Source organism: Marmota marmota, unplaced genomic scaffold (genome assembly GCF_001458135.2).
Source record: "Marmota marmota marmota unplaced genomic scaffold, marMar, whole genome shotgun sequence".
NCBI lineage: Eukaryota > Metazoa > Chordata > Mammalia > Rodentia > Sciuridae > Marmota > Marmota marmota.
The window spans coordinates 914,193-934,312 of record NW_026000169.1 but is presented as its reverse complement, the minus strand read 5'-3'; the positions used below and the strand labels follow the sequence as shown (position 1 = coordinate 934,312).

General features: G+C 33.7%; 1 protein-coding gene across 2 annotated transcripts in view; it reads left to right on the top strand.

Moving 5' to 3' along the window:
* Lrp6 (LDL receptor related protein 6) overlaps positions 1-20,120 on the top strand; it is a 191,500-nt gene that overhangs the window by 53,491 nt on the left and 117,889 nt on the right. For both annotated transcript variants that reach the window (XM_048787197.1, XM_015498172.2), the window contains exon 3: positions 8,537-8,734. In XM_048787197.1, coding sequence (XP_048643154.1) covers positions 8,537-8,734 — 198 coding nt within the window. The remainder of the gene's footprint in view (positions 1-8,536; positions 8,735-20,120) is intronic.

Here is a 20,120-nt window from a genome sequence, read left to right as displayed (position 1 = left end):
CCCACTGTTCCTTTGAGGATTAAGTTTCTGTCACTTGAACTTCGGGAGCCTTATCAGCTTCTTATAAGAAAAGCTAGATTTTTAATATCTGAAAAACTGTCTATGGAAATCTTAGTTTTAACTGATTGAGGGCATTATTAGTAATAAAAAACAGTATTGTTTTTATCAGACCATTTTTATTAAATTTGTTTGCTCCATAGTTTGCTATTTTTCCAAATCTCAAGGATCAGTGGGATTAACTTGTGATATTTGTTTCCCTCTGATGTCCTCCCTTTAAGTTTTTAAAATTAGAAACTGTTCATAAAATTGTTAACTTTATGCTTACTTATAAGCATGTAAGCAACTGCAAATAAAAATGGAGAAGAGTCATTTCCATATAATAAGAAAATTGTTTATTTTTTCTATGCTTACTTACAGAAATTGGCTCTGATAGAGGGGAAAAAGTTCTCATGAGTTAGAAATTTCAAATAAATTCTAAAGATTAGTCTTAGCATATTTTATGAAATGGAGTCTAGTCTCTTCAAAATGATTAAGCTTATGTATTTATTTTGCATGAATGTATGTTTGTTATGATTAAGGACTTTACATTCTTACCATATATTGTAGTTCATTTATGAGATATCTGAAGATGGTAAGCTGACAGGGACCTTGGAATGGTACATTGTATCCCCCGTTAGTAAAATGAAGCTTATTTTTACAGTGTAGGGGAATATTAGGCTTTACATGGAGGAAACATTTGTATGTAGTGTTCACAAATATTAACTGGAGTCTTTCTTTCTTTTAAAGGAAATTTTCTTTTTTTCTTGTTGAGTGAATTCTGCTTTGTCCTAAATTTTATCCCATGATATACTTGAATCCATCAGTTATTCTCTTAATTGTGACTTACTTTTGACAAGCTTGGTGCTTACCTCCTAATAGGAGCTCAATAGTTTAAAAAAATTGAATAACATATCTTGGTGACTTATAAAATACTTGTCTTTTGTGGTTCCATGCCTCTAACTTTTTATATTTGTAACAAGTTTTTAACTTAATTAAATAACAAAATGGAAATCTTTGTTATTTATAGGTGAAATTTACTAACTTTAAAATATTTTAGCAAATAAAAATACATCAGCAGGCTTCATTTACAAATTCTAAAATGTCTCAGTTTCGTTTATTGTAATTGCTTTTATCTTGAGTATCAACCTTGAAGTAACATGATTTGTATTTTTTAGGGGTGGATAAAATAGGGATTTATGTTAGCTTTGGTGAGCAGTGGCATGCATATACTTTTATTTATTACTAAAATTCTCGTGAGGCTAATTCATTTGTAACAACATTTAATTTCACCACAAAATAGACATTGAGTTTTGAACGTTAAATTCTTTCTTGGAAAAGATTAGTGACAATTGTGAAATTTACATAAATTACATTATACAAATCAGAAAACAGCCCTTATTACATTTTCCATCTTGGAACTGGGAACTATTTACAAATTGCTTATGGTTTGTCCAGTTTTTAATGACAACATTTCAAATCTTGTATGATGTAATATCTTCATGCATGTTGCACATGAAGTGTCGAGTATGGTTTAGTAATTTTTGAAGTGAACAGTAACTCTTTTATGCTGGTTGCTTGAAAATACTGATAATTCATTTTGTGTATGTATAGAGAGAAAAGAATGGTGGCCAATGAATTGTGACTTGAGCTTGTTTTTACTTGTATTATTAAATTAAGATGAAAATTTACTTTAGTTCATTCTATTGGCATACACTTGCACACAAAACCATTTCACTGTTTCTGTCTGCCTGATGCTATGTATTTAACTATGCATATTCCATCTTTCTTACAACATCTCCTGATTCTTCCTGTGTCCATTTCCTTGTGGATTGGGGTGGAGTGAAAGGGAAGATTGTACATGGGAAATAAGAGTGCATGGAGAAGGACAAAGTCTGGGTCCATTTTTGCTTTTGGAAAAACATGTGCTGTGTCGATTATTTTGATGCGGTAGTAAGACCTGCTTTTTATCTTTGAGTTCTTCATAATTTATCTAAAAGGTTAATGAGTACCATAGTGTAGCAAAACATGGTATGAAAGTACAGAGGAAGGAGTAACTTCACTTTCTACAGTTGGGAAAAGCATTTACAGAAATGAAGTTAACTTTAAAATATTTTAGCAAATAAAAACACATCAGCAGGCTTCATTTACAAATTCTAAAATGTCTCAGTTTCATTTGTTGTAATTGCTTCTTTTATCTTGATATCAACCTTGAAGTAACATGACTTGTATTTTAAATTTAACTTTTAAAAATAGTCTCATTTCTTATTTATGTTTTAAGAAATTTTATCAAGATAAAATTTGTATGCAAAAAAATTTTGTTTATAGTTTAATGGGTCTTGATAAATAACTGCTTTTTATCACCTCACTCCAGGAAATTGCTTTAGTCCTTTTGAAGTCAGTCCTTGCTTCCACCCCAGTAACTGCCAATCTGAGTTTTATATTATAGATTTGTTTTGCTGATTCTAGAACTTTATGTAATGGAATCATGAAGTAGTCACTCTTGGGTCTGGTTTCTTTTGTTCAACATAATTTTAAAATCCATCCTGGTCAGTGTATGAATAAGTAGTCATTTCTTTTCAATTGCTGAGTAGTATTCTGTTTTATGAATATATCCAAGTTTATCTGTCTACCTATTTATGCACTTTTGTGTTGTTTCCAGTTTTGGGTTTTTCTGAATGAAATTTCTGTGACTGTATATGTACAAATCATTAGATGAACAAGTTTTTATTTCTATTGGATAAATATTTAAGAGTGGAATTATTAATTGGCAGAGTAAGGGTATGTTTAACTTTGTAAGAAACTATAAAATGTTTTCCAAAGTGGTTATTATTATAATAGCAGTGTATGAGCATTCTGGTAGCTCAATTCTCACCAGTACTTAGTATTGTTAACCTTCTTAACCTAGTGGATGTGAAATGATATCTTACTTTGATTTTAATTTGCATTTCTCTATTAATTATTGAAGTTGAACATCATTGTATGTGCTAATTGGCCATTCATATATTTAAGCATCTATTCAAATCTTTACCCATTTAAAAAAGGTGTAATTTATATATATTTAATTTTTACCTTTTGATGGAAACTTCTGAATTTAGACAAATGCATATATTTGAATAATTACCACCAAAATTAAGCTATAGAATAATTCCATGCTTGTTCTCCCCCATTGATTATTTTCCTTTTGACATCTGTTTTTTTCTGCCTATGCCTTAGGTAACCACTGATTCTTTTTCTGACTGTAGTTTTGTCTTTTCCAGAATGTCATATAAATGGATCATATAGCATGTAGCTCTTTAAATCTGTCTTCTTTCTTTTACTGTAATGAACTTGTGGTTTATGTCTGTTTTGTGTATCAGGAGTTTTGTTTTATTGCAGAAAGTATTCCATTATATGAGTATAGTATGGTTTATTCATCCATTCACCATTTGAAGGACATTTGGTAATCTTTTAGAATTATGAGTAAATCTGCCACAATTATTTGTATGTAGGTTTTTGTGTGAATGTATACTTAATTTCTCTTTAGTAAATATCTAGAAATAGAGTTAGTATATCTTACAGAAATGTTTGTTTATATTAAACTATCATTTTCCAAAGTGGATATGCCATTTTGAATTAAAACAGGTAGTATGTAATGATTTCAGATGCTCTATCTACTCTTTAGCACTTGGAATAGTGAATTTCTTAGAGTTCTACTAGTACAGTTGGGTGCTTCTGCCTTGTTTTATATTAAGGTGCCATCAGTTTACTCACCATTGCTTTTGGACTACCAGTACAAATAGCAACACAGTTGTTCATTATATTCTGTATTATTCAGAAAGATTATTCAAAAATGAATATCCCCTCCCCATGTTTTTGTTGGTGTATTATAGTTGTATATAATGGTGGGATTGTTACATATTCATACACACATACAATTGTCACAGTATAATTTGGCCAGTATCATTCCCTGTTATTACCCCCATCCTGACCCTTTGCTTCTTTCCTTTGGTACTCCATTTGTTATATTGATGTATATATCTCATGTTTCTTCCCCCTCCTCCTTTTTCTAGCTTTCATTTCTTTTATTTTGGATAGTCTTTTTTTTTTTTTTTTAATTAGATGGAATCTATTGCTTCAAATTTATAGATTCTTTTGCTTTTCCTTTTCTTTCCTCTTCAGTACTGGAAAGCAAACACATGGTCTGGCACAAGCTAGGCAGGTACTTTAGCACTGAGCTATGTCTCCCAACCCCCTTTCCTGTTTCTTTGATGTTTTGGAAATTTTTATTAAAAACCAGAAAATTTGCATGTTACAAAATCAACATACAAAAATCAGTAGCTTTCCTATATACAAACAGTGAATATGCTGAGAAAGAAATCTGGAAAACAATTCCATCTACAATAGCCTCAGAAAAATTATATGTTTAGTTATAAATCTAACCAAAGAGGTGAAAGAACTCTACAGTGAAAATTATAGAAGAAGGAAATTGAATAACTTAGAAGATGAAAAGACCTCCCATGTTCATGGATAGGCAGAATTAATATTGTTAAAATGGTCATACTACTAAAAGTAATATACATATGCAGTGCAATTCTCATCTTCACAGAACTAGAAAAAACAGTCCTAAAATTCCTTTGGAAGCGTAAATGACCCAGAATAGGCCAGAGCAATATTAAGCCAAAAAAGCAATGCTGGAGGCATTGCAATACCTGACTTTAAATTATACTACAGAGCTGTAGTAACAAAAACTGTATAGTACTGGCATAAAAACAGAAAAATAGATCAATGGTACAGAATAGAAGACAGAGACAAACCCACATACGTATAGTCATCTTGTCCTGACAAAGGTTGCCAAAAACATGCACTTGAGAGATGACAGTCTTTTTAACAACCGGTGCTGGGACAACTGGTTATCCATATGTAGAAGAATGAAACTAGACCCTTAACTCTCACCCTGCACAAAAATCAACTCAAAAGACCTAGGAGTTAGACCAGAAACTATGCAACTCCTAGAAGAAAATGTAGGGTCACCACTCTAGCATTTAGGCACGGGAACAACTTTCTCAATAGGACCCCCAAGGCCCAGGAAATAATGCTAAGAATTAATAAATGGGATGGCATTAAATTAAAAAGCTGCACAGCAAAGAAAACAGTTGAAAATGTGGATAGAGAACCTACAGAATGGGAAAAAATATTTGCTAGCTACTCTTCTGACAGGATTAATAACAATAATACATAAATGACTCAAAACTTCACACCAAAAAAATAAAATCACCCAATTAATAAATGGGTAAATGAATTAAACAGGCACTTCTTGAAAGAAAAAATACAAATGGTCAGAAATATATGAAAAATGTTCAACATCATTAGCAATTAGGGAAATGCAAATCAAAACTGCACTGAGATTTCATCTCAGACCAGTCAGAATGGTAGTCATCAAGAATACAAATAATAAATGCTGGAGAGGTTGTAGAGAAAAAGGAACTTTAACATTGTTGGTAGGACTGTAAATTAGTACAGCCACTATGGAAATCATTGTGGAGTTTCCTCAAAAGGCTGCGTATGGAACCACCATGTGATCCAGCTATATCACTCGTCGGTATTTATCCTGAAGAATTAAAGTCCTCATACTACAGTGATATATGCATTCCCATGTTTATAGCATCACATTTCACTATAGCCAAACTATGTCAGCCTAGGTGTCTATCAGGGGATGAATGGATAAAGAAAATGTGGTTAATATACACCATGGAGTGTTATTCAGGCGTAAAGAAAAATGAAATTTTATAATTTCCAGAAATATGGGTGAAACTAGAGACCCTTATGATATTGTATATTCTTGTTTAGTGACTTATCTATACTAATTCTGTTGTATATGTGTGCTCAATGTGCTGTCTCTAAATTCATTGCTTGTATTTTCTTCTTTTAAAATACTTTTATGCCTGTTTTTTAGGTGTTGCCCTTATATCTCTCGTCTGAGTGGTTAGTTGATGACTGAGTAAAAGTTATTGTTAAAAATATTGGGCCATTAAATGTTTTGGGTCTTTGGATTGTGGAATATTTAAAAATTTTAAGCAGTTTGAAGTTTGTCTCACATTTAGGCAGATCAGCTTGCGAGTGTTCTTTCTGGCATCTTTTGAGAAGGAGCAGCCATGTGCATACATAAAGCCTTCCTGACCACCAAAGAATTATACTTCACTTAACAAGGCTCTCTGTCTCTTTCCTAGGACCTTCATGTTAAATTTCCAGTTTGTCTGCTGGAAATTTTGTTGCCTGCCCCAGCCAGTGTCCCTGGGATAACAGACTGCCCTGACTGTCTATACTCTTGCTTTTGACAACATTGCTAGGCATAATCTTTTTTTTTTCATGGTTCGTCCTTAATAAAGTCATCCCCTCTTGTAAGGCAAAGTAACCGTAGTTCTCATGGCTTGCCATGTCTATGTAAGGTAGAATTTTTTTTGCCACAAATTGACATTATTGGTAGGGATGCAGTTAGCTCTTAGCTAAAATATCACAGTTCTGGAGCTTTATTAGATTTTCCTTGAATACATGTTCCTCCTTTTATCAATTTTCTGAGACTTTAGTTATTTTTGGCGGTGTTGTCCTATTTTTTCATTACTTTTAGGTCAGAGGATTTATGGAGTTTCTCACAGAAACTCTTGAAGCCACAGTGTCTCTGTGTTCTTGTTAGTCTCCGTTCAGTCATTCTCACATTGCAGCAAGTACACCTCCCTATCTGCAAAACAAAGCCAGTCATTTCATCTTCAATTTTAAAAGTGTTCAAGTGTCCTCATGCTGCTCTCAGAATAAACTTCCCAAATTATAACATGGTCTGGCCTGCTTTCCTATATAGTTTTATCTCATGTAAATGTACTCATTTTTATCCTGTATTCTAGACTGTATCCAGTCAGTAGCCTCAATTTAAGGAGCACTTTGCTTTCTGTTCCTTAAAAGTCCAGGCTCTGACCTATGTCATTAGTATTGACTTTTCATCCTGAGGAATATAGGTTTGGCTTTCTAGTCCCCATTTGTTAACCATGACTTTGAGGAATATACTTATTTTTTTAAAAATTTTCTTATATGTAATGTGATGATGAGTAATAGTCCATAAGGTTGTAAGGCTTAATTGAGGAAATATATGTAAAGCTATTAGCACAGTACCTTGTATCTGGAAGGTATTTTTGTTCCCCACTTGATGTTCTCCTCCCAGCCTTTTTGAATAAGCAGTTTATATGAAATAGTAGAGATTGCAATGTGCTTAAATAAAATTAATCCATTATCACCAGGCTATCAATTATTTCAAAGTTAAACCTGTATTTCACTCTTCGCTCTAACACATTTTAGAAACTCATTACTCCTAGTTCATAGCACCCTCTTATCTTTTTTGGAATTAATACTTTTTAAAAATTTAAAAATTTGTTTTAATTAGTTATACATGACAGTGAATGCATTTATGCACTTTGATATATCATACATAGATGGGATATAATTTCTCATTTTTATGAGTATACATGTTGCAGAATCATATTGGTCATGCAATCACATATATACATACAATAATAATGTCTGTTTCATTCTACTGGAAATACACTTTAAAGTATTACAGAGTGTTTCCTTTATATCAAAGAAGAAATTGCTTCTTCCCTGTATTGAGACTGTTAAACTCTTTAATTTTTTATTTTGAAAAAAAATTTTAATTTTGTATACAAAAAAGAAAGTAAATCAGTGAATTCCTGTAGATAACAACTATAGACAATTAGCACATTTAAACATTTAACATTAATATAGTAGTACTGTATGATTTGATATTCCGCCAATTTTGTCTTTTCCCCCAATGTCCTTAGAATTTCCCCCTACCTTATTAGTCCATGTTGGCTTGATGTGCACTTCATATTTCTTTATTCTACTCCAGTCTGTATTGTTTCCACAGCCTTTGATTTTCATGGTATTGTTTTGTAGAATACACCTTGAGTATTTTCCTTATAATTTTATTTATATGATGTACTTTTAGGCAGCAATCATAGGTAAGAGATTTATATAAGATTCCATGTTCTTGTCAGTGTATCACATTAAAAGATTTATGATGCTGTTTTAATCTCCATTGGTGTTGTTAATGTAGATAACCTTTTTTATAATCTCCATTGGTGGTGTTATGTTAATGTAGATAACCTTTTTATGTTAGTATACCAGGTTTGTCTAAAGGTATCATTTTCTCCTTTGTTATTAATAAGCAACCTGTGGGGAGACACATTGAGATAGTATGAATATTCTTTATCCTCTTAAATTTTGATCCAGTGGTTTTTTTTGTTTTTTGTTTTTTTTTTGCAAACTTTGATGATGCTTGTCTGAAATGGATATTACTGTGGTAGTTACAGAAAGATTACTAAAATTAAAAAAAATTCTTGAGGTTTTAGGTTTAGTATTCTCTGGAGAGCTTTCTTTATCTAGTAGTGTTAATTACAGAATATTTTGTTGTTATTTGTTTATATCATGGTTTTAATTGTTTTATTACCTTTAGGTTCATGTACTGGACAGACTGGGGAGAAGTGCCAAAGATAGAACGTGCTGGAATGGATGGCTCAAATCGTTTCATTATTATAAACACTGAAATTTACTGGCCAAATGGACTGACTTTGGATTATGAGGAACGGAAGCTTTATTGGGCAGATGCAAAACTTAATTTCATCCACAAATCAGATCTGGATGGAACAAATAGGTAAGATTATTATATTAGGCTTTTTTTTTTAAATGTAAGAAGTCTCCATGTTGGCTTGATATATAGTAACCAAAGTATAAAGCCTAATTTTCTTAAGAAATTAGTATATTTTTGGCTAAGTGTTGGGGAGGAAGAATAGACTTTTAGTTTTTTTTTTTTGGCAAAGGTTTTCTGCTATTCTTTAGGATCTCTCTTCATATTCTTGTTGCTTCTTTTGCTGTGCAGAATCTTTTTAATTTGATGTTATCCCATTTTTTAATTCTTGGTATTTGCTGAACTTTAGGAGTCCTGTTGAGGAAGTTGTTGCCTGTGCCTATATGCTGGAGTGTTTGCCTCACATTTTCTTCTAGGAGTTGCAAAATTTCTGGTCTAATTCTTAGGCCTTTGATTCATTTTGGATTGAATCAAAGGTGAGAGATAGGGAGCTGGTCTCATTCTTCATATTGATAACCAGTTTTCCCAGTACTGGTTGTCTATCCTTCAGCATTTTTTGGGGGGCGGGGGCACCTTTGTCAAGGATTAGATGACTTTATTTATCTCTGTGTGTTTATCTCTGTGTCTTCTATTCTGTTCCATTTGTCTATGTGACTGTTTTTATGTAAGTACCATGCAGTTTTTGTTGTTATAACTCTGTAGTATAATTTGAAGCCAGGTATTATAATGCCTTCAGCATTGCTTTATTGGCATAGAATTTCTTTGGCCTTTCTGAATCTTTGGTTCTTCCACATGAGTACAAAACAGTTTTATGAAGAATGTCACTGGTAATTTGATGGGGATTGAATTGCAACTATATACTGCTTTTTTTTCCCTTTTAATCTACTGTGAGTGAGATTGTTTTCCTGATTTCTTTTTCAGCAAATTTATTATTGGTATATTGTAAAGCTATTGATTTTTATATGTTGATATTGTATCCTGCTGAATTTGTTGATTAGCTCTGGCAATCTGTGGAGGTTTTTGGATCTTGTAGGGTCATATTGATTATTTGTCCTCTTCCTTCTTTGTTTTTATCTCTTTTATTTCTTCCTTTTACCTAATCACTGTGGCTTGTATTATATTGAACAGAGGCAGTGAGAATGAACATGGCTTCTCTTGTTCTATATTTTACAGTAAATGCTTTCATTTTTTCCTCATTTACTATGATTTGGCTTTGAGTTTGTCATAAATAACTTTTATGATGTTGAAGTAAGTTCCTTTTCTCCCTAGTTTGCTCAGTGTTTTTGTCTTAAAGGGGGTGCTGAATTTTGTGAAGGCTTTTTCTGAATCTTTTGAGAAGATTATGTCATTTTTGTCCTTAATTCTATTTGTGTGGTGGATTACAAAATTTATTTGCATATGTTAAACTATCTGCATCCTTGGAATGTTTGAAGACAACATGATTATAATGGACAATCTTTATAATATGTTGTTAAATATGATTTGCTCATATTTTATTAAGGATTTTTGCACCTAGATTTATTAGGGATATTGGTCTGTAGTTTCTTTTCCTTGACGTGTCCATGTCTGGTTTGGTTTCAGGATGATACTGGCTTCATAGAATTTATTTGGAAGTATTCCACCGCTTTCTATTTCATAGAATACTTTGAGGAACATTGTAATTTGTTGTTCTTTAAAGGTTTGGTAGAATTGAGAATCCATCTGGTCCTGAGCTTTTCTTTGTTGGAAGGGTGCCCCCCCATCTCATCACTTGTTTTTGTTCTGTTTATGTCACTTTTGTCTAGAAATGTATACATTTCTTCTAGATTTTCCAATATATTGGAGTGTAAGTTTTCAAAATGATACTAATGATCCTTTGGATTTCTTTGATGTTTGTGGTGATATCTCTTTTTATACCTCTAGTTTTATTATTTTGTGTCTTTTTTTTCTTTTTGATTAGTTTGGCTGTGGGTTTACCAATATAGTTAAGTTTCAAAGAACCAAATCTTTGTTTAATTCATATTTATATTTTTAAGAATTCTCTATTTCTCTGATTTTGACTCTAATCTTAATTATTTGCCTCCTTCCACTGCTGTTGGAATTGGTTTGTTCGTGTTTTTGCAGGGCCTTGCATCATTATGTTCTTTTAGGACCTAATTTTCTTATGTAGGCACACAATAGCTCTAAACTTACCTCTTAGAACCACCTTTGTAGTGTCGTAGAGGTTTTGGTTTCTGGTATATTGTATCACTATTCTAATTTGATTTTTTTTTTAATATTTATTTTTCAGTTTTCCGTGGACACAACATCTTTATTTTATTTTATGTGGTGCTGAGGATCGAACCCAGCACCCCACGTGTGCCAGGCGAGCACATTACTGCTTGAGCCACATCCCCAGCCCCTCTAATTTGGTTTTAAGAATTTTAAAATTTCTTTCCTGATTTCTTCTGTCATCCATTCATTATTCAGAAGTGTATTATTCAGTCTCCATGTTTTATATATAAACCATACAGTTTCGAGTTTTTCTTGTGCCCCCCCCCCCCCAATTTCAGTCTGTATGATAAGGTACATGGAGTTATATAATTTTTTCCCCTGTATCTACTAAGAGTTGTTTTGTGGCCTTATGGTTTTAGAGAATGTCCATGAGCATCTGAGAAAAAAGTGAATTCAGCAGTTGTTAAATGAAATATTCTACAGATATCTATTAAGTTCGTTGGATTTATAATGTTTTTTAGGTCTGAAGAGTGTTTTTGAGAGAGGTGTGTTGAAATTTCCTAATATTGATCTAGGGTCTGCATTTTTAAGGCTAGAAGTATCTGTTTTATGTAATTAGGTGTACTGATGTTTGTGGCATAAATATTTACTATCATTATATCTTGTTGGATTGTTCCCTTTACTAGTATGAAGTGATTTTTCTTTTTTGTCTCTTTTGATTAATTTTGGCTTAAAGTCTGGTTTGTTGAACATGAGAATAGCTACTTCTGATTTTTTGGGGATGCCTTTTATATAGCATATCATTTTCCATCCTTTGATTTTCAGCCTGATTTCTTGAAAACAATATATAGTTGGGTTTTATTTCTTAATTCATCCTACCAGCCTATGTCTTTCAGTTGAGGAGTTGATATCATTTGCATTCAGTGTTATGGTAGAGAGCTGTTTATTAATTCCTGCATTTTGATTTATTTCTAATGTTTAATTTGGTCTTTTTTTGTTTAGCTACTTTTCAAGTGAAATTTGTGTACATACGAGCTCTGGAATTTGTTTTTGATTTCTTCCTGTGTGTAGTATTTAAGTGTTTTCTGTAGTGCTGTCTTAGTAGTCACAAATTCTTTTAGTTTCTCCTTATTTTGGTATGTTTTTATTTCTTCTTCCAGCAATTGCTGGTTATTGTGATCTGGTTGACAGATCCTTTCTTTCAAGGCTTGGAACACATTCTAAATCTTTCTAGATTTTACTTTGTGCTGGGAATTCAGAAGTAATTCTGATGGGCTTGCCTCTAAATGTGATCTAATGTTTTTCTCTTGAGACTTTTAAAATTAAAAATCTATCCTGCTCTGGACATTAGGCATTTTAATTACGTGTTGTTTTGTGATTCTTTTTTACACTTGTGTATTTGGGGTTCTGCTTGCTTCTTGTTTCTAGGTCTATCTCATTCCCAAGATTTGGAAAATTTTTGTTATTAGTTCTCTGAAGAGGTTATTCATGTCATTACTCTGTGTCTGATGGCCCTCTTCAACTCTTGAGTTTGGCTTCTTGATATTGTGTCAGAGTTCTTGTATATTGTAAACATGTTTGCTTATTTTCTTTAAATCTGCCCAAATATTCAAAGTTGGCCACTTTGTCTTCCAGCTCTGAGATTCTGTTGTCAGCATGGTCACTCTATTAGAGGGACTATCAACTGAACTTTTTTTTTTTTTTTTTTTTATTGTGCCTTTCATTTCCAAGGATTCTTTGTTTACTGAGGAATTTCCCATTTATATCCTATACTGACTACTTTAGTTCATTTAGTTTTTCTGTGTTCTTGAATTCAATGATTATTTTTATAATCATTGTTTTGAATTTTTTGTTGTATTTCATTTGCTTTAATATCTTTGAAGTCAGTTGCTTGTAAATTATGAACTTTAGGAAGTGTTATGTTATCTGTTTTTTTCATATTTGTTGTATTCCTGTGTTGGGTTTTGTGTGTCTGTTGGGTTCTCTTCCACTCTTCTATTTTAAGAGCATAGCCTTCTCTTGTCGAAGTGATCCCGTCTCTGGAATATCAATTACTGTCAGTTTTTAAATATATTTCCAAGTGAATTTTGTAGTATAGTTTCTCTGCTAATTCTTTGGTAATGATTTGACATAGTGTATATTAATTACATGAGAACTTAAGAATCTCACTTTTCCTGTAGGTCTCATGAGTGTGGTCCTTTTTGTAGATCAGGAAGTTGTGTTGTATACAGCAGCAACAATAAGTAGTACTGAGCCAGATGTGGCATTAAACAACAGGAGTCAGTTATGCCATCTATAGTCCCAATTGCCACAACAACATGACTGATAGTATATACATATTTCTGAAAGATTGTAAAATATAATTCAATAAGAGAAAGGAAAATGGGGTAGGAAGCCCTGAAAGAAAGGAACTGTCAACCAGATCACAGTAACCAGCAATGTTGTACCTCAGAATAGAGGAAGAAATAAAAACCTACCAAAATAAGGAGAAACTAAAAGAATTTGTGAAAGTTTTGAATATTTCAAATTGGAAAGCAAAACTGATATAAAGTAGGAAGAGAAAAAGCCAAATAAGGGAAGCTAAAAGAGAGAAACAGGGCTAGGGCTGTGGCTCAGTGGCAGATGCTTAGTATGTGTGAGGTACTGGGTTTGATCCTTAGCACCACATTAAAAAATAAATAAATAAAATAAAGACATCCTGTCCATACACAACTACAAAAAAAAAAGTTAAAAAAAAAAAAAAGAATAAGAGAATTATTAAAAGGAGAAGAATGGAGAGAAAGAGTGTGATAAGAGAAACCAAAGGGGGGAAAAACAAAATATCCTAACCCACAAAAGAAAAAGTAACAGATAAAAAATGATAAAAATATAAAACAAGGGCTGGGGTTGGGGCTCAGTGGTAGAGCACTTGCCTAACATCTATGAGGCACTGGGTTTGATTCTCAGCACCACATGTAAATAAAACAAATGTATTTTATTCACAAAACCATAAGCAAAGCAAGAACACACACACACACACACACATAATTAATGAAAAATGGAAGAATTATTTCTTTCATTGAATAAAATAAAGGTCCATCAACATCTAAATATATGTGTATATGTATATAAAACAAATATATTTTATTCACAAAATCCCAAGCAAAGCAGTAACACACACACACAATTCTTAATGAAAAATGGAAGAATTATTTCTACTTTGGTGGTCAAAACTGTTGACAAGGATGGATGTTCACTCTTGTAAAGACTGTTCTGTTTCTTCTTTGGCTGTGTACCCCTTTAGAGAGCAAGTACTGGGATTATTAAACCTTTCCTCTTTTTATGTTGCTCACCAAGTTGACAGCTGGAAATAAAGTTCCTTGAAATAACTCTCTGCTTCCCTTCCCATTGATATAAGATAAGATGGAATAGGAAGTACTCTTGATTAGAATTTTGCCCAGATAGACTAGATCAGTGCACTGACAGGGCTGAGTTAATGTACAGTTCTAAAAGGGGAATTCTGGTGGCTGAAGTTTAGCTCTAATGACCTTTGGGACTTGATTCATGATATCTTTGGAGAGATTAGATCAACACCCTCCTCAGTCGGGTGGATTCTGGTCACTGTTGGATCTCTGAATCTTAGGGGCCTCTCAAGAATTCCACTTTAGTAGCCAATCCTCCACAGGTCTTGTACACTCTACCACTCACAGATATGGCCTTTCCAGGCTCAATTCCTGAGTGTGTAATCGCACACACTTGTTCAGTTTCCCCACTTTCTCTGGCTGGTTTTGTGAGCTACCAGACTCATAAAGAAAACGTGTTGTTCTCTGACTTAAATTCTCTGGGCACAATCTTCTCTGTGCCTGTTTCAGTTACAATCTGCTGAGCATATCCTAAACCATACAGTGGGCTCTTGCCAGGGCAGTATACAGTGTTTGCTGTGATTTCCTGGTATCCCACAGCTGCAAGCTGCAGTATGGCTTCCTCAAGAGGGGGTCTCATCTCTTGTTTGCCAGTTGGAAAACAGGGCACTTTTTTTTTTTTTTTACACATCAGCCTCTGGTTCTGCTAAGTACAGTCAGCTTTTCTGTTTTGCAGGTTTTTCTGTGCTGTATTTGTACATTATTTTTCTCTCTATTTGTGTTACCCCTCCCCTCTCTGGTGAACTGGCACTGTGGGTTGGTCTGTGATGTCCTCATTTTTGTCCTCTGTCCTAAGCACTCAACTTCCTGTTTTTGAATCTGACCATTTGATACTGATTTCAGGGAATTTTCTCTGACACCCATTTTGCTGAGAATTTTGAGCCATGGGAGCAACTGGAAACCTCAGCCTTCCTCTAATCCATCATTTTATATATATCCCTGTCTGGGAGGCTTTAAAAAATATTCTTTAGTATTGTACATACAGAATCATGTTATCTGTGATTAATGGCGATTTATTGCTTCCTTTTTCATTCTGAATGCCTTCTTTTCTTGCTTGATTGCATTGGCTAGAACTCTTGTAAAATATTGTTGCTTTCCAAATCTTTGGGAAAAGCATTCAATTATTTTTTGCCATTAGACATGATGCTAGCTGTAGTTTTTTTTGTGGCAGGCTTTCATCAGAATTGATGCCTGGATTGGGGGGGAGATTGTATATTACTAATTTATTTGCTTTATTTGTATAGATCTGTTCAGATATTTTTAAAATTTCTTCTTGAATCAGTTTCGATTGTTTTTTTCTAGGAATATTTTATTTCATATGAATTGTCCAATTTGTTGCCATAAAATTGTCCCTTGTATCCCTTGTATGATTCTTTTAATTTGTGTAAATTGATGGTGATGTTCCTCTGTTATTCATAATTTATTTGGTTTTCACAGTAGTGTCTTAGCTTTTTACTTGGTCACTATAGCTAAGGGGTTGTCCATTTTATTAATCTTTTCAAAGAACCAACTTTGAGTTATATTGATTTTTTTTTCCTCTATATTTTTCTGTTTTGCGATTGGCATCCTGATGTTTTTGTTTTCCCCCTATGCTTGCTTTTGATTTAGTTTATTCTTTGATAGGTTCTTAAAGTCAAGCAGGTTGAAAGAAGATTTTTTTGAGATCCATCTTCTATAATAGGCACTTACATTCTATAAATTTATCCCTAATTACTGCTTTGGAGGTAGTCCATAAAATTTTATATTTTTGTTTTCTTTTAGCTCAAAACTTAATTTTTTTTTCTGTGACCGATTGTTTATTTCCAAATCCAAGGAAAAATTTGGAAAATATAGAATTTAGAAAAGAATTTGATTTTCTAAATTTCCATCTGCTGTTGATTTCTTAATGAATTCCATTTGGGTCAGAGAATATGCTTTGTATAATTTCAGTCTTTTGAAATTAATTCTGTGAGCTAGTATGTGGTCTGTCCTGGATAAAGTTCCATGCATACTTGAGAAAGATTTTAAGTCTCTTGTTGGTTGGAGTGTGCTGTAGATGCTAGGCTATGATGTTAATGTTAGGTTAATATTGTTCACATTTTCTATATCCTTGATAATTTTTTGTCTATTTGTCCTTTTCTTTAATGAGAATAGGGTGTTAACATCTTTAGCTGTATTTTTGAACTGTTTTCCTTTTTCCATACTGAAATGTTTTGCTTCATTGTACTGGGGCTCTGTTTTTATATGTATATGTGTTGGCAATTATATTTTCCTGATGATTTTATTCTTTGACATAAAATAGCTTTTTTTACCTCTAATAATACTTTTTTCTTTTTCTTCATTTTTTTTTCTTTTTTTTTAGGGGGGGGCGGAGTACTGGGGATTGATCCTAGGGTTGCTTTACCACTGAGCTACATCTTCAGCCCTTTTAATTTTTTATTTTGGGAAAGGGTCTTACTAAGTTGCTGAGGATCTTGCTAATTGCTGAGGCTCAATTTGCAGTCTCCTTCCTTAGCCTCCCAGGTTGTTGGGATTATAGTTGTGCACCATCATGCCTGCTATAATACTTCTTTTTGTTTTGTTATATTTCATCTGACAGAGCTGCTCCAACAAACTCTGTTTTGTATTACTATTACTGTTTGCCATAACTTTTTACTGTCAACAGATTGTGTCTTTGTATCTAAAATGTCACTTGTAGACAGCATATAGTTGGATCTTAGTTTTATTCAGTCTTGACAACCTTTGCCTTTTGATGTATATTCACATTTAATGTTAATTATAATGTTAGGCTTATAGCTGGCCTTTTTTTTTCTTTTTATCTTAGGTCATTTTTGTCCTTTTCTGTCTTTAGTATTTAAATGTTTTCCTCTGCATTATTTTAATTCCTTTGCAGTCTTCTTAAAATATATTTTCATTTAACAGTAACTATTTGATAGATTGCATTTTGACAAAATCTACTTCATGAAACTATTAACTTAATTTTTGCTAAATGCAGAAATTTCACTCCTGTATAGCTCTGTTACTTCTTTTCTTCATGGTGTTATTTATATTTCATTGCTGTTACAGTAATAGTCATGTTAATAATTGCTTCATACAATCTTTTTTTTTCTTTTTTGTACTGGAGATTGAACTCGGGGTACTTGATCACTGAGCCACATCCCTAGCTCTTTTTTGTATTTTAGTTAGAGACAGAGTCTCACTGAGGTTGCTTAGTGCCTTGCTTTTGCTGAGGCTGGTTTTGAACTCAAGATTCTCCTGCCCCAGCCTCCCAAGCCGCTGGGATTATTTTATTTTCATTAAAAACTGTATATATTTTTTTAAGCTTACGAAGAAGGCAAAGTTCATCATCAGTTTTGTGACTTTACAGAGAACTCTCATGATTGTATATGTTTGGGGAAAAAAAACAGCAGTTTGCTTTCTGAGATAATTGTTTCCTTCTCCACTTTTTTCTGTGCCTTATTTTTCCATTTTTTTCTCTTGTACCTGTCAAACTCACTTTTCATTCTATTACCAGTGACTTGTCCTCATTTCAAGGCTGCCTCGAAGGGAACCCTTCTAGGGGTCCCCAGAACGTCAATTTTGAGAGTTAACTGTTGTTGGGAATAACGCTAGCCCATTCAGTGCTGATAATGGGTTTGTTGTATTCACTTATTCTTAGAGTAGCCACAACTCCTACTATTCAGTTACTGTTCTAACTTTGTTTGCCATGCTTTCCAGTGTTGTCTTGGACGTTCTGCCCTTAGATATTCTATATTCCTTTTTGTTTGTTTCTTACTCCTTCTGCAGAGGTTCTGATAACAATTAGTAATGTCTTCTGGCTGTTTATAGTTTTCCACAACTTTTTCTGTCTTGGTGTTTTAATTTGCCACATAGTTTTAGAAATGTTGTCTTAGGGTTTTTGATTTTGCTATTTAGTTTGTTTTTCTGTAGAGGATTTATGGAGATTTTTCAGTAAATTGTGCCACCATCATTAATGTTATCTTTCTAGGTGTTGCTACAGCCTTTCTTATGGGGGAAACTTGCAAGATTAGGTTAAGATGTTAAAACTGCATGACAGTGGTTCATGGTGTGGTTAAAATAAGATTTATTACCCACATAGGCAGGCAGTTCTGAGATGGGGCAGTATTTCCCAGAAGGTGTCCAGAAACAGCAAATGAGAGTGTGGAGATATTTTATAAAGAGTAAATCCAACTGGTATGGAATTTGAAAGTAGCAAATGCAGGATATAGCAAAAGAACTCTTGTACTCGGGGCATAGTGATGTGAATGAGCTTTTTCAGTAAGCTGCAGAAACTGACAGACTAGCACTAAATCAAATCATCTGTTGGTGGGTTTATCTCAGTTTCTTTTCCTTGGTCTCCATAGTTGAGATCCATTTTTAAGCTCTAATTATTGTGACATACACTAATAAGCTGGACTATGTACAGTTATCTCCACTTTCAGCAACAAGTCTCCATTGACTGGACAAATAAGTAAATGACTCTCAACTGATAGTTTCATAGTGCTGCTTTTTGTTCAGCTCTGTTAATTACATCTTTTCTATTTTAAACATTTACTTTTATTAATCATTCACTAAGTGTTTAATAAGTACACTAGATTATGTATATCATGTGAGATTTTTGGAATAAAAATAAGCTAACATCTTCACTCTCCAAAAGTTTATCTGATACAGAATTGATGAACAAGTAAATGTTTAAAAAAATAGTCCAGTAACCTTATTTGAACCTAAAAGAATAAAAATGACTTGTAGGTGAGGAGATTAAGGAAGGCTATGAAAAAGTGACATTTAAATTGGATATTAGTATGTTGAGGGCCACAGCCGAGTCGGGATGACACATGGCATTTTTGCCAGAAGTAGTGGTTGAGAGGTGACGCCAGCGAGCCTTTAAGATGATGACTTTTGAGTTCTGAAGAGTTCGCATTGGTTGGGGAAGTGCCGGAGGAGGGATTTTCCGGTTGGTGGTTCCTGGAGGAGCCGCGTGGGTGGTTCGGGAGAGTTCCCGGGGAGTGTGTGTGGAGTGTGCTGGTGGAGTTCAGAAATAAAGTTTGTTCCTGCTTGAGTGGCTCGTGATTTGTGCCAGCCAGACTGCGGCAATTGGCGGCCCGTGTGGGGAACGCCTGAAGCTCGGACATAAGTGAAATTGCTCGCCCCTAAGGGAAGGCGAGAGAATGGGTGACCATTTCAAAAAACAATGTGTTCTTGTTTTGATTTGTTTTGTTTTTGTTTCAAGCTGCCTATCCCTAGAACTTTCTCAGGCAAACTGGGAAAAATGGTTGGCTCAAGGTTTGAAGTTGTTCGCCCCTGAGGAAGAGATAGAAATAGACCACAAATGCACATGTCAAGAAAATAGGAAAATTGATACAATGATTTTTTGTTCCGTTTTTGTTTCATTCTGTTCCGTTTTTGTTTTGTGTTATCTTGTTGGGTTGTGTTTTCTTTATAGTAGATTAGAAATTAGTAAAAAACAAACCGAAAGAGTGTTAAGTAAATTGTTAGAGGTTCAGACCATGGAGAAAGACATTTTAGATCAAGCAAAAGAGAAGGTCTCTTGAGCTAGTCAGACAGAGGGAGAACAACATTTTAGATAAAGTAAAAGAGAAGGTCTCTTGAGCTAGTCAGAGGAAGAAAATTTAAAGGAAAGGGGCCTATTAGGGAAAAAGCTACAGCAGGAGGCTGCTACTAACACCGTTCTATCACCAGAGGGCGTAATTCAACCAACAGCTCCACCTATGGAGACAGCTGAGTGGCCCTCAACCCCCGTAGTTGATAGATGGGATCCTGAGACAGGACCTCAAATATTAGCATGCCCTGTACTTGAGCAGGCAGGAGGGCAGCGAATTCACCGTGCTTTAGATTTCAAACAGTGAAGCAGTTAAAGG